The 15410-nt window shown below is 45.8% G+C and overlaps 1 protein-coding gene across 1 annotated transcript in view; it reads left to right on the forward strand.

The window, feature by feature from the left end:
* The first annotated feature begins 10055 nt into the window (after positions 1–10055).
* The window catches only part of INTU (inturned planar cell polarity protein), a 31829-nt gene continuing 26474 nt past the window's right edge, over positions 10056–15410 (forward strand). Inside the window, exons 1-2 of the mRNA XM_066631725.1 lie at positions 10056–10224; positions 13915–14495. Of these exons, the coding sequence (XP_066487822.1) occupies positions 10094–10224; positions 13915–14495 (712 nt within the window). The 5' untranslated portion in view covers positions 10056–10093. The remainder of the gene's footprint in view (positions 10225–13914; positions 14496–15410) is intronic.

Below are 15410 nucleotides of genomic sequence, written 5' to 3' on the forward strand. Positions count from 1 at the left end.
CACCTGGAGTATTGTGTCCAGTTCTGGTCGCCACATCTCAAAAAAGACATAGTGGAAATGGAAAAGGTGCAAAAGAGAGCGACTAAGATGATTACGGGGCTGGGGCACCTTCCTTATGAGGAAAGGCTACGGCGTTTGGGCCTCTTCAGCCTAGAAAAGAGGCACCTGAGCAGGGACATGATTGAGACATACAAAATTATGCAGGGGATGAACAGGGTGGATAGAGAGATGCTCTTTACACTCTCACATAACACCAGAACCAGGGGACATCCACTAAAATTGAGTGTTGGGAGAGTTAGAACAGACAAAAGAAAATATTTCTTTACTCAGCATGTGGTTGGTCTGTGGAACTCCTTGCCACAGGATGTGGTGATGGCGTCTGGCCTGGATGCCTTTAAAAGGGGATTGGACAAGTTTCTGGAGGAAAAATCCATTACGGGTTACAAGCCATGATGTGCATGTACAACCTCCTGATTTTAGAAATGGGCTATGTAAGAATGCCAGATGTAAGGGAGGGCGCCAGAATGAGGTCTCTTGTTATCTGGTGTGATCCCTGGGGCATTTGGGCTGCTGTGAGATACAGGAAGCTGGACTAGATGGGCCTATGGCCTGATCCAGGTGGGCTGTTCTTATGTTCTTATGATGTGGAAGAGGAACAGGATGTGGAAGAGGTGAAATAGAAAGGGAAGAAAGGTGAGGAAAGCTGGAGGGGGAGACTGCAGAAAGAGAGGAGAAGGGAGCAGAAGTAGGAATGTGATAACTGAGAACCAAGAACCCCAAGGTCCTCCCTTGTTGCGCGTGCAGGGAGTAGGTCCACACCCCCAGAGTCAGCCCCCACCTAGACTTTCACTCCAAGCAGCAGGCTTGCATTTCAAAGCAGAGGCCTCCATGGAAGCCAGGCCTAGGCCTGGGAAGAGCCTTCATCTGGGCCAAGGTAGAGGGGCAGTCCTTGGCCCACTGGCATTCCTAGAAAAGGACAAAACACTAAGGTCCCTTAGGTGCCTGGCCGCGAGTGTAAAGTGGCTTCTCTCCCTTGCCTTCTGAGGCAGTCATGGCTGCAAAAGCAAAAGTTTTTGCCGCCTCCAGGAACACCAGCGCTTTGGCTCACTGGGTGAAGAGGAATGACAGTGAGGCACGGTAATGATCACAGGGCAACCATCTTGCTCTGTACCAGCAGGAATGTCTGAAATGGATTTGTAGAGTGAAAACATCCAACATTTAGAGCACAAGTCTACGCAGGCTTATTCAGAAGCAAGTCCCACTGTGTTCTATGGGACTTACTCCAAGGAAAGAGTGCATAGGATTGCAACCTTAGTCCAAATAAGCAACAAGAATATAATAATACATAAACCCACAACTGTTTACACTTGCCATTAAAATAATCTTTTTTGCTAACATCCCATAGTTTGTGAAGGACTATAATAAAGAGATGTGATTTACATTCAGACTGTGGTTATGGCAACGTGCCACTTGGATGCAGTGAATGCAGCAGCCCAGTTGACCAATCGTGCACTTTTCAATCCAGGTCCCAGAATTACACCATATCTATGTGCTAAGCCAGGGGTCTCCAAACTTTTTGGCCAAAGGCATCAAATATCTGGCATGATGTTGAGGGCCAGAAAAAAAAATTTAAATATAAAATTTATTTAAATAATTAGAGATGGAACTTAGATGAGTGAATAAATTAGTGAATGGGCTCATTCATTCAACCTTTCTGGCCCTTGAACACCCTCCAGATGCAACCAGAGCATAGTTCCAGTCATGTTTGGCCAAGTGGGCCAGAGGCTTTCAGGGGAAAAGAGGCTTGCCGTGGGCCAGATAGAGGCTTGCTGCGGGCCTCATCTGGTCCCCGGGCCGGGGTTTGGAGACCCCTGTGCTAAGCCATAATGACCATTTCCAGATACTGAGGCATGTGATATTTCATGTGGGTGTTCATGGTCCGCCACGTGAAAGAATCATTCCATTTGAACACAATATCACACACGTGACTCATTTATGCAACAAGACGATATGATCACAGCTAACAAAAATAATTAGAAAAATCAGGATGTCTTTAACAGTTATAATTCTGTGCACAAGCAACAAATTTTGGGAGGTCTCTGAAAGTGTTGTATTGAAGACCTCATAGGGCCAATCATCCATCTGAATCCAGCCCTGGTTTGTTGGGGGAGGAGGAAGCAGTGTCTTGCCCCAATTTCTCACCATCCTGAGAAACTGCCCTCTTTACATGCTGCACAAGAGTACTTTGCATTGATGGTGCTTTTCACCAGAAAGTCCCTCTTTGTAAACAGCTTGGCCATGTCCGGGCAGGCAGGGCTGACTGCCATGAGAACACTGGAAACAGTCATGTGGAATGGCACCCTTAGAAGGATGGCAAATGGACAAGCCAACCTATCTGTCTGCTGCTCTGATCCAAATGCTAACCTAGCAATTATCTGTGTATCTACCTTTCAAGTGTATAGTTCCATCAGTGTGCGTGGCTCTTTACAACAGAAGACAGGTCCCTGTCCCAAGGGGCTCACAATTTAAAATAGATACATGGGAGACAAAAGGGGAATGAGCAGAAAGTTGTGCCAGGGAAGATACAGTCCTGGATTAACCACTTCGCAAAATAAGCATATGCTTCTGGCATTAAGAGATGAAGTTTTTTTCCAGCGCCAGATTTTCCATGGACCATGGTGCAAAAAAATCCAGTTAACCAAAACAAAGTCTGGGGGGAAAAGGAGAATCACTGAATTCAAAATATATTAATTCAAAATATATTTTATCGATTTTTTTTACTTCTTTTTTACTAAATTATTTTTTAAAGTACCAGATGGTTTAAGAAAATACAAGAATCTAAATTAAAATATTATTCAACCTATATTTATTGGTATCCAATTCTCATGTAGTAATACTGAATTGTTTTCTATTGGATTTAGAGTCATCTTTGTATTCTCAATTAACAGCCCAATCCTATTCTGACTGCCAGCACTGTGGTACAGCTGTGCCAAAATGGATGCCATTTTGGGGCCCAGGAGGCAGCCAGAGGTCTCCTCCTTGGGAGTATAGAAACATCCATTCCCTTATCCCATGTTGGGACCAGGAAGCCCCTATGGGACTGCACCAGCTCCATATGTTATATTACCAATATTCAGACATGGCAAATAGCGAGAGACCCATAGGCCTATGGCCTGATCCAGTGGGGCTGTTCTTATGTTCTTATGATCTTATGTTCATAGGTGCTTTTGCACCTGAGCTTAAGTAGATTTACTCAGATGTAAATGCCACTGAGTTCCATGAGATTTAGCCAGGATGGTGTAGTAGTTCAGAAGTTGGACTTAGTCCTGGAAGCGCCACGTACAAATCCCCAGTCAGCCATGAAGCTTGCTGGGTGACCTTGGGCCAGTCTCTCTCTTTCAGCTTCACCTACCTCACTGGGTTGTTGTGGAGGACAAAAGGAGACCAGGAACTAAGTATACACCACCCTCAGCTCCTTGAAGGAAGGGCTGCAGAAAAATGTGAAAAATAATAAATAAATCTGCCCTGAAGAAGTTAGCCTAGAGTTCTAGGATGGGGACAGATAGCTAACCAAAGTTCCAAGTTCATTTAGGGCAGTGTTTCTTAACATTTGTCCTCTGCTGTACCAATTCACATGGTCCACCTATTCAAAGTACCACTGGAAGTAACTGGCAAACATGGGTGGATCCAAGGGGGGCCACGGATGCATCCCCCCACAGTTCACACCAGCAGCAAGCAAAGTTGGGAGCCAGAGAAATGCCCACTGGGCAGGTCATTGGTGGCCAATGAAGCTGAGTTGGAATGGGAGCCCAGGTCTACCTGACAGGTAGATCTGGGTTCCAAATTCAGGCAGGAGCCCAGGTCTACCTGCCCAGCAAATGGCCATGAAGGACATTAGCTTAACCAGTTGCCCAGGTGTACCCAGAAGGTAGATCTGTGCTCCAAGTCCAAGCAGGAGCCCAGGTCCACCCATCTGGTGGACCAGGGCTCCGGAGTTAAGGGAGTGCTCATGGCCCCACCCCCTCAAACACAAACCCTGGATCTACCTCTGTTGACAATGATATAATTGCCAGTTACATCTGGGTTGGGAGGCAACAAACACCAGAAAAAGGCTTGGGGTGAACAGGGGGCTTTTTTGAGTGCGGAAAAGCATGCTTTGGAGCTCTGCCTGCCAAGCCCAGCCTTCTACCGCTCTTTGTTGCATTGCGTTCCTGACTGCTGGGTGGCAGGGGTTCCGCAAGTACCACCAGACACCACCACCTCAAGTACCATTGGTGGTACCGGTCCAACTGGTTGAGAAATACAGGTTAAGGGGACTTTAAGACCCAGGAGAATAGGAGCGGGCGAGAGGGCGGTACAGCTCCCACCTGCTCCGTTGTAGCAGCCAGCAAAGTTTCATTTGGAGAGGAGTTTGCAGTAGTTGTGGGGCAGGTTGGCTCCTTCCTTTGCCCGGTTGTGCATGGCCAGGAATCCCTACCTGCAACCTGGGGAGCAAGCGAGCTGGGAACGGAGATCTCCCGAAGAGGCCAAGACTGCAATCCTCTCCACACTTACCTGGGAGCAAGCCCGATTGACTATAATGGGACTTACTTCTGAGTAGTCATGCATAGGCTGGGGCTCCAAGATCGCCGCGTCCTGCAGGCACGGGGGAGTGAGGAATCACTGCCTGTCTCCGGGCAGGGGCTACTCAGCTCTGGGAGTCCGAGACCTCTCCGCCCCTTCGCCGTGCCCGTTGCCCGGAGCAGGGGCGAGCTGCGAGGTCTTGCCTGAAGCCCGATGGATTCTGCAGGCGGGGCTTTGCAAGCGGGCAATGCGGAGAAAGGAGCGGGGGCTCCTGCGACAGCATGTACCGCGTTGGCAAGCTCAGCATCCCGAGGCCCGTTACCAGGAACCTGGAGGATCTGGACTCCGTGGAGAGCGTCCTGCTGCACAGGTCAGTCAGTGAGAACCTCGGAGGGTCGCCTCTCGGATTGCCTAGTGCAGCTCTTTCTTGGTTCACACGCAGTGGCGTAGCTAGAGGGGGTGCAAAGCACTAAATTCTGCAGGGCGGGGCTTGCACGCTGCCGTGAGGCTCCCTGCAAAATTTAGTGCTTTGCACCCCCTCTAGCTATGCCACTGCGCGCACACTTCAGACCCTCTTATAACCGATTGTAAGAAGACCTCTTTCTAACCCTGCAATACTTACAGCTCAAGCCTATGCATGTCTACTCAGAAGTAAGTCTCATTACACTCAATAGGACTTACTCCCAGGTAAATGTGCATAGAATTGTAGCCTTAGTGCTTTGCACCCCCTCTAGCTACACCACTGCACACTTCAGACCCGTTTACAACCTATTGTAAGAAGACCTCTTCCTAACCCTTACCCTTCCTCCTGACACACACGCACCCTTTGGGCATCACAATAACTTTACACAGATACTCATCTATCTATCTATCTTTCTATTTAACTGGTCATCACAAAAAACTTTGTTTGAAATTGTGGTGGTTCTCAGTCTTTCTGCCACCATTTGGAGAGGAAACCCCTCTCTGTCACAAGAACCCCCACATGTTGTCAAGGAAAGATTGGGGGGTCCTTTCTCAAGGGCTCACGAAGTCTGGGTCTACACAAGCTGCAGAAGAAGGGGGTAGAAGTGGTGGAATCATGAGCTGCTTGACTGCCCGTAGAGAATTCAATTTTTGGAATTATTTCCTGTGTTTGAAACAACACCAGCATCCTGCCAGTAGAAAACTAGCATAGAAGAGAGAGAGAGAGAGCTAGCACTAGCAAGGAGAGAGCTAGCACTTTTCTTCCAATGTGTTAGTTTGCTGCATTCAGCGAGTGTATATATTCAAAAAAGGCCTCTCTTACCAAGGGCTGACCCAAGCCCCCTTGACACCTGAAGTGGCATGCCAAGTGTTGCCCCCTTACCCTATGTCGTGCCAGCCTCTGCTCCTTCGAGGCTCTAGTGATGTAGCTCAACACCCTCCTCCCCTCTACAATTCCTCTTTCTCTCTGTCCCCCTCTTCCTTCTCCAGGGAATGAATGGAGGCAAGTTGTGAGACAGAGATGAGAACCCCCGCATCAAACTGTTGCCTGACATGACCTTTTCATTTGGCTGCATGGATGGGCCAGCCCTGCTCCTACCTACAGTCTGAAGTTATTCCAGCTGTCCTGCCTGTTTAGCATCCTGCATTCTGTTGCATGTGTAATCCAAGTCTCAGTGCACTCAGGACCAGACTGTCCTATCCATGAGACTGACTCGGACAGTAACCTCAGGCAGCAAATTGGCAGGAGGTACTCCCCAGCCTTCTCACCTCCAGTGCCTCTCCCACTTCCTGGGTTGGGAAAGGAAGAGGGGGGCAGAGCAGAAGAGAAAGTGGGGAGGAGAGTGGTGGGCCCCAGTGTTGGAGCCCAGCAGTCTCACTTTCTCTTCCAGTCCACCCCCTCTTGCTTTTCCAATCCAGGCAGTGGGAGGAGCAAAGAGCCATCACCAGATAAAAGGGGGTAGCATTTGACATGCTGCCCCAGGTGCCAGGAGATTTTTGACCAGCACTGTACAAGGCCAGAATGGTTGGAGCTTTCTGTTGTTCTGTATGACGCATCCAGTACTCCCCTGTGCATTGCAGAAATAGGTAAACTATTCTGCAAGGAAGTTTGTCAGCTATTACTGATCTTCATTCTGAAGAACTGCTGACACTTCTGTGGAAGTCCAGGTCTTCCTGAAACACCAGTTCAAGCCCTCCCCCCCCCACACACACTTGAGGATATGGCACCAATCTTAACTAAGCACTCTAAAAAAGGCAGAGTTCCAGCTGTGCATGCTTTTGTATGGAGAAAAGATTATCCTCTGCTTTAATAATTGTGAGTCAGTGGTAGTTACTGGAAATTAATCTCAAAGTTTTAGTTTTTATATAATGAATGACTATAGGGATGTTTTGTAATCCAGTACTTTAGATGAGTGGGAATGTTATAGTTCTGAATCATGTTATGTTTCTCTGTAGTTGGCTATTTGCTAAGTTGAATGAACACAAAATATCCTTATTCTTTCTATTTCCTGAAAGGCTTCTCTTTTAACAAAGTATTAAAACTTCTGAAGGTTATCACAGTTGGCTACTTTTTAGAGAGACTCTCTCCTTCATTGACATCTACCACTGAATGTACAAAATGCAGTGATGTGAATATGTGCAATATGAAAGCAAATTTGAAACTGGCCTTGTTGGAAGACCATTCTGAGAAGGAGTTGGAAGATGGGGCTTTGGCCCAGGTGGCCCACCATCAAGTTCTTTGGCCATAGCTTTTTCTCTTTTGTTGTTCTCTGAGCACCCCCATTCTGCTGGCCAAGATTGCAGCTTTCTTCATAGCTAACTAGAATGATATTCCTAAATCAAAAGAGTGTATGTGCATTCGCTTGTGTGCGTTGTACAAGAACTAAAAGAAATGAACTGGAGATTTCATGGAAGAAGCTCTCTTTTCAACCAGGCCACCCATAGCAATCCGGCTAGAAACCCATGGTCTGCTGTTTGGATTCACAAAGATCAGCATGGGGATTTCTAGAAAACCTGTTTGGCGTGAGGGTATCAGGCAAGCTTGAATCAACAGGTATGACAACCAGAAAAGCTTCTATATGGAAGCAAAGTGTTCTCACACTTTCTTTGGGAATTGTGTTTACTGGAGTTATGCCAGGATAGTGTATGAAAAATGCAAAGGGCAAGTCCAGACAGGGATGGCCTTGATTGTTTATAGTTCCTCTATAGATATTTAGGCATGGTCATCATCTGCACATTGCACTGGAAGCACCAATGTAAAAATACTATAGGCCCAGCAAACATAGGCTGCAATCCTATAAACACTTACCTGGGAGTAAATCTTATTTAATTCAATGGGCTTACTTCTGAGTAGACATGCATAGGATTGTGCCAATGGTAGATTTGTTTTTCCAGATTGCCCTGTGTCACAAAAAGACAAGTGGGATTAATATACACTCTGATTAAGGTATACATGCTGTTTTGCTTCACCTAATTGTGATGACAAATAGCAGGGTTGTAATAACTTGTCTTTAATTCCTGGTCTAGACAGAACTGAAAACAACACAGCAAGGCTCAGCAATGCTGTAGGAAACCTCCAGTAAGCTTTTCTTACAGTCTATGCAATAAAAGCATCTTCTCTTGTTGTTCTCATATCATTAAATTTATACACCCCGGTGCTGGACATATAGTTCAGACTGGAACTTCTGTGTAACAGGAGACACATAATACTGCTTACACAACTATTGATTCAGCACAGCTAGCACTTAACAAGACCACAAGAAATTAAAGCCAAGAATGGCAGTTGTTAAAATTGCACATTATGTCTGGTTGTAACTCATCATTTGAACAGTCTGTTTCTGCTCTGAGATTTAGCCAGGGCAGAACTAGCAGAACACTCTTTAACGGAAACAAAAGCATGCTGCAGCATTCTCCCTCTTACTACAAAAGAAGCATAACAGATTTTAAAAAAACATTTAAGGTACTCTACCAAGTCTGCAGTTAACAGGTTTGGATGTAAGATGGCAATTATATGATAAGAAAGCATTGAAATCTAAGCCAGAAGGGCGCTGATATTCAGCTCCAAGAGAAGGAAAAGATTGGCAATAAGAAATTGTATTAATTTAACCTGTTGATACGTTGATTTTGGTCAGTTATTGCATCTTCATGTGGGTAGATTCTGAAGATATTACAGATGCAGTCCTTTGGAATGATCCCACCGGTATTACTGAAACAGAGTAGTCGTGGGTTGAGAATTGTCACCTAAATCTGCATTCATAGATTCATTTGGAACTTCTTTGTTTTTAAAAAGGAGGATGCTAAGTGGGAACAGGATCAGTGAAATCTTATATGTAGCCCTTGCAGCAGTGAAGCCTTACCATGAAGTCAGCCAGAAACAGAAGTCGCATGACAGAGACAAGGTTTGGTTACACCTTGTTCCTACACTGGATTTCTGTGGAGCTAACTAAACCTACATAATAGTGCTTAGGATTGCAACCTTCAGCTCCTTTTGACTGTGGAGGAGAGAGGAAAAAGAAACTACCATTGTAATTTCTGCCCCATTCCCCATCAATCTTCTAGTTCTCTGCTGTTGCCATTTATTATGGAAAGAAGATATGACTCTCAAAGTGACTGCTGTCAGATGACCAGTGACCTATGGCTGGGGAGACAGTCACAGAGGCCTCCTCAAGTTAAGGGAACATTTGTTCCCTTACTGTGGGGCTGCATTGCAACTGCATGGACACTGGAAAGTTGGATAGGATTGGGCTGTTAGGCTGGACTCCTATAATCCTTTCCTGGGAGTAAGTTCCATTGCAAATAGTGGAACTTACTTCTGAGTAGACATGCTTAGGCTTGTGCTGTTAGAGCCCAGTCCTGTGCCTATCTACTCAGAAGTAAATCCCAGTATAGTCAATGGGTCTTACTCCCTGGTAACTGGTGGAGTTTCCTGTGAGTAAACCCTCTTGAACACAAGGTGATTGACTTCTAAGTAGACATGCATAGGATTGGGAAGTTACTTCTGAATCAGCACACATCAGGCTACCATCCTATCCACACTTTCCTGGGAGTAAGCCCCATTGACTATAATGGAACTTACATCTGAATAGACAAGCATAGGATTGGGCTCTGAGGTTGCAATCCTAGCCACTTTCCTGGGAGGAAGCCCCATTGACTCTAATGGGACTTCCTTCTGAGTAGACACGCATAGGATTGGGCTCTGAGGCTTCAATCCTATCTACTTTCCTGGGAGTAAGCCCATTGATTCCAATGGGGCTTCCTCCTGAGTAGACATGCCTAGGGATGGGCTCAGGGCAGTGTTGCTTGGATGACTGGGGAGGGTGGAGGGGGCAAGGAGCCCTCATGCGAGACCACCCCGTCAGCCTCAGGCGGGGCTGCGGAGGGGGGAGGGGCGGTGCACCGCTTCCCGCCGCCTTGAAGGACTGAGCCCGAAGCAGGCCGCTTCTCCTGTCGCTATGCCTACCCGGCCCGCGCCTATGGAGGAGCCGCCTGCGGGACACGTGCGCCCCCGTACGCTTCCGCCATCATGGCGCTTCCCAGGCTCGCCTCCCGGGACTGCGTTCTCCCCGCGATGGAGAAGGCGCCACCGCCCCCGGAGGGTCCTGGAGAGCCGCCGCCGGAGTGCGACGAGTGTGAGGTCGGCAGCAGCGGCTCTGCGGGGAGCAGCGGCTCGTGCTCTGCGTGCCTGTCCGCGGCTTCTGAGTAAGGAGGAGGCGAGGGCGCGAGTGGGGCTCAGCCCTGGGCGGGGGGCTTCGGCCGGAAAGCTCCTGCTGCTGCGCCAGAAGGGATTCTGTGCCGCGCTTACATAACAGGGGAGGCAGAGCCTCCCCACCGGAGTCCTTCGGAAAGCTCCGCCACCGCCCTGTGAGGTGTGGAAGGACTCACAACCCGTGCGCCTTGTGAAGGACTCCACACTGTGCACGGGGGCTGAGTGCTTGCACGCCTCACACAGCAGCAGTGGCGCTTTTAGAAGGACTCCGGTGGGGAGACAGGGCCTTCCCACCCACCGCATGTCCCTGCTGCGTGTGGACACCTCACACAGTGGCAGCAGCACTTTTAGAAGGACTCCAGTGGGGAGGCTCTGCCTCACCTGCCTCCCCACCCAAGTCACATCCCTGCTGCGTGTGGATTGTGAATGCTTGCACACCTCACACAGTGGCAGCAGCACTTTCAGAAGGACTCCAGTAGGGAAGCTCTGCCTCTCCACCTGCCTCGCATCTCTGCTGTGCACACCTCACACAGCCGTGGCTGCAGTGCTTCTTGAAGGACTCCAGTGGGGAGGCTGTGCCTTACCTGCCTCCCCACCCACCACACCTTCCTGCCACATAATTGGAAATAACCCAAATGTTGGAGCATTAGAACTCCAGGAAGCAAGAAAGCTCCAAGGGCCTTACTGAAGAGCCACTTGCTGTGGATGTTGTATTCATTTTTGGAGTCGTGTTATGATGGACTAAACTCTGGTTGTAAGATGCCTTACTTAGGGGTCTGTGTTATTGTGGGAAAGAAAGTTGGGCTGTCAATGTTTCAGTAAATAAAATAGCTTGTTCGTGGATGGCTTCCCAACCGTATTTCTGTGCTACTCTTGAAAGCATCCTGATTGTGGCATCCTGAAATTAGAACTTTTTCTAACTTCATGGAACATCATTTTCCCAAGCTGAGTTGAACTTTTTCCCTTCTAATTTAGAAACTTTACTGATGGCTCCTACATACACCCTGGCTCTCTCTTTTTTTCTCCCATCAATTGCTTGGGGTAACAGTGCAGGTAAAGAGTGTGCAGCCTGATGATGTTTATCTGTTTCCCATCTCTGCTGTGATGGCAGCTTTCAGTCCTTCTATTGGAATAACACTGTTGTTGAAAAACACTGAGGGTACAGCTAAACCAGTAATTCACCCTGTCTGGTTCCTGGCATATGTCATCAACTAAGGCAAGCAAAGCAGTTTTCATTCCAAGTCCCATCCAGAAGCTGGACTGAAATGAGTCCAAATAATCTGCTTCATCCAGAAGTTTTTGGAATTTGGTCCCTATAACTTGGTAGAGCATGTTATCCAAAAACTAGAGGTTAGGAACTGGCTGGAAATTCTTTAGTATGGTGAGATCAAGAGGTGGCTTCTTTAGGAGAGGGTGGCTCACCCCCATTTAAAGGCAAGGAGTTGTTGGGTTTTAAGAACCCTCTCTACATATATTCCCTATAGGCAGTCTGTGCTACTGTGTGGACCCCTTCTATTCCTATGTGGTGGCACAATTATGTTACAACTCTATCTCTGAACTCTTGTTGATGTCATCACACATCAGCACTTAAACCTCTTGGTTGCCAAGTTCTATGCTGTGCAGATCTCAGCTTCAAGTTGCATGCCCGCAAATCTTACTGGAAACCTTACTCTCTATCTACTTGGCCAGTCTCGCCAGGGTAGATGGTCAACCAAGATGTGTATCTTGGGTCTAGTGGACACATGGATAACCACATTATCAAGAATCCTAACTACATTCTCAGGCTGTACAATTTGAAAGAATTCCATAATAATAGGATAATCAGATGCAGAGGTTACATCATCTAATCTTATTAATGGACGGTTCAAGTTGAGATGGATACAATTAATTTTTATTGGCAAAGTATTTAGCAAATCAGTCACAGCAGACCACACAGTGATCTTCTAGAACATTGCAGAGTTCCAGGTGTAGAAGACTCCACATACCTCAGAAAAGCTCATTGTAATGGCTCTCTGCTGACACAATGGTAGCAGAAAAGTATACCACCTTTGCTGCCATCATCACCACGGAGTAAGCCAGAAACAGGTTCTAGCCTATGTTCAATCACATTCATCTCAATTCTTTGTCCACAATCATGGAAGGTGTCTGCCCAGTCATTTCATTCTCAACCACTCCTTTGAGAACTAAGGCTGTGTCTTGGATCTATCGCCAGAAAGAGAATGCTCAGGTGCAGTCATGTTAATGGTCCTGGTCATTTATTTCTTCCAAAGGTCAACCAAAGCCATAGGAGTATTGCCAGTTTTAGCATCAGGAGAATCCCCCAGAACCATTAAGAATCTATCTGGACCCATAAGCCTCCAAGGGTGGTCTTCCTAATAGGCTGTTCACCCCAGAGCAAATAAGCTTAAACCTGGGTAATGATCTGACCATGACAAAAGGCAAATATCAATTCCCTCTACTTCCAGATCAGTCTTTATCAGTCCAGCTAAAACATCAGATGCAGCATATGGCTAGCATGGGATGTAGGGGCTAATATTAATTGAGATAAGTTGCCATGGTGGTCATGAAGTCCTGAGCCAGATCTGAGCTGAGAGCCCCAGCATGGACATTGGAAGTCCCCTAGCACTGAAAGTGGAGGGGACTCCATGGCCACACCCAAAATCAGCTCAGGCTGTGAGGCAGCATGGTTGGCAGTGCACCAACAGTGATGCACTTCTTAGAAACCTGGCAGACAGAGTGACAAGTGACCCATCCATTACCTCCCACTTCCTTTCATGTCTCAGCTGAAATACTCCATACTCCCAAAGGCTCAGAAGCATGGATATCCTATGTAGCAACACAGGGGATATGCTAGTGTGGTAACATACACTTTGACAACAGTAAGTATAGATCTGGACAGGTTAGTGTTTTGCTTCACATCTATAGTGTGCTACAGACTTAGGGGGAATTGAAAGAATGACAAGAAAGAGTATAAATAATGTTTGCTGTCTTTCTCCCACATTTTAAAATGATGGGACTAAAAGAGAGGAATTGTATTCCCCCATTCAGCCCTGTAATTCAGATACTGATGATGCCGCACCCTAGGGCCGTTCTCTACTTAACCATCTCAGCACCCTATGCTACAGGAAATCCATCTTCTTAGTTATTTCTAATGTAAATAGTTTAATTTACTAAAACAGTAAATAGTTTAATTTAGAAAACTAGATTGATTTCAAATAAAAAAGCTATGGTTTTGTTTGTCAGTGTCTGCAGTGTAGAGTGAAAGCTATTTGGCACCAATAGAATCTTTAATGTAAGCTAGCTATATGGGTTTCATTTGCATGTTGTTCATAATAGTGCAGCAAATACTTTTTTCATCAGTACAGATTTAACATAGAAGGAATGGATTGCCTCGCTCCCTGGATCAAAAGGAGACCTCTCACCCATATTGATACAGTTGCTTATTCAGGCATGAGTGTGAAAAGAATGCTTCAGGAACATCGGTTTCTATGATGGATGCTTTTTTTGTCTGAGCTATAGCAAGTCTCTGTTTAGAGTCTGTAAGGTCTATGTTTCTCCCTTCCATCCCCCTCCTTTTAAGCACTTTTATATTCATTAAGAACTACATCCAGAGGGCTGCAAACTAAACAGACTGTCAGTCTTTTCACCCTATGCTGTCATTCTGATTGTGTTCTCTTTTGCAGTGATCTTGAACCTGAATGGTTGGATAGCGTACAGAAAAATGGAGAATTGTTCTATCTGGAAATGAGTGAAGATGAAGAAGCAGTGGTACTTCAAGACAGTCCCCTGAATGTGCCTGTGGTGAACCATGTCAGATTTTGTGAGAATGAAGCTGAGGTTATTAATGAGAGATCTCGAAAAGATAGTAAGAATGAACACAGACTAGAAAAGCTCACTAAAATAATAAGAAACAAAAGCCTTTCTTCTAAACATGCTGGCAAGAAGAAAGCAACTGGTAAATGTGATATACATGCCTCTGGTCCAGCATCCATACTGAAGCACCATACCAGTCACAAGATGGAAGTTCAGCAACAGTACAAAGATATCTGCATTTATATAAATCCAAAGAGGTTATCAAATGCTGAGACAGGGGAGCAATTCAAGTTTCTGGAGTCATTAATAGGCATTGTCCATCAGTCTCCATGGAGAAATGCTGAGAAGCATAGATATGATATTGAGTCCAGAAGTACCAATGGAGAGAGACTTGTAGTACATGGCTTGATCCCAGGCAGCTCAGCCATAAAGTCAGGTCAGATCTTGATTGGTAAGTATAATTTGTGAATTTCTGAAGTTCCCTAGTATTGTGGAAGGTGACTTCTTCAGATGATGGCCTTCTAATTGGTTGGTGTAAATATGGCCCTGGTGGATTTAAGGGGTCTGAGCTCAGTTTGGTAGTAGGCTTTGTCACATAGCACACATAGTAACATGGGAAATCCTAGCATGTGCTATAGTAATGTAGTTGTAACAGACATTAGCAGCAGGGACCTGAAAACATACCTAACACTACCCAAATACTGTTTGTCTCTCTGTTAATGTCTGTCTACCTGTTGTGTAGTCTGGGGATGGTGACCCAGAAAGGTTTGTAGCAAATGTCTGCACATGTAACAGCATTATATAGTATGTTATGTGTGAAATGAGTTGTTGATTTTGTTGTTAAGGAACATTTTTGGTTTTTAGGTCCAGTAACTTGGGTATTAGTAAAGTCTCAAGATAGGTAGGATGCTCAGAAATGGTTCTTTACTTCCACTCAAACAGCAAGCCAAGATTGGTATGCTGTAAAAAGGCACAAACAATTTAATATTTCAATATTTAAGATATAAAAGGATTGAGAGAAGCATAGAAGAAGGAAACAAAATCAGTATTTCTACTCTTTAGGTGTAGAATAGAAAATTGCTCAAAAAATGGAAGAACATATCCTGTTGAAAGTGCTAGGATATGTGAGAGTATATATGGTCACAGCAAATCTCTAACTACATCCACAAAGAATATTGCTGTATAATACTTTATTACTCTTTCATTGTTCTTTGAGGAGGACTAGAGACTAACATTTATGTAACGTTCATTTTTGGCACACATGCTGCTCTTAGTAAACACAATATTGTACTCTTAAAATAATCACTTTTTTGTTTTTTTCAGAATGTCAAGAATTCCATTTGTGAACACATTTTCTGAGCCAGTT

This window comes from Tiliqua scincoides, chromosome 6 (assembly GCF_035046505.1).
Source record: "Tiliqua scincoides isolate rTilSci1 chromosome 6, rTilSci1.hap2, whole genome shotgun sequence".
Taxonomy (NCBI): domain Eukaryota; kingdom Metazoa; phylum Chordata; class Lepidosauria; order Squamata; family Scincidae; genus Tiliqua; species Tiliqua scincoides.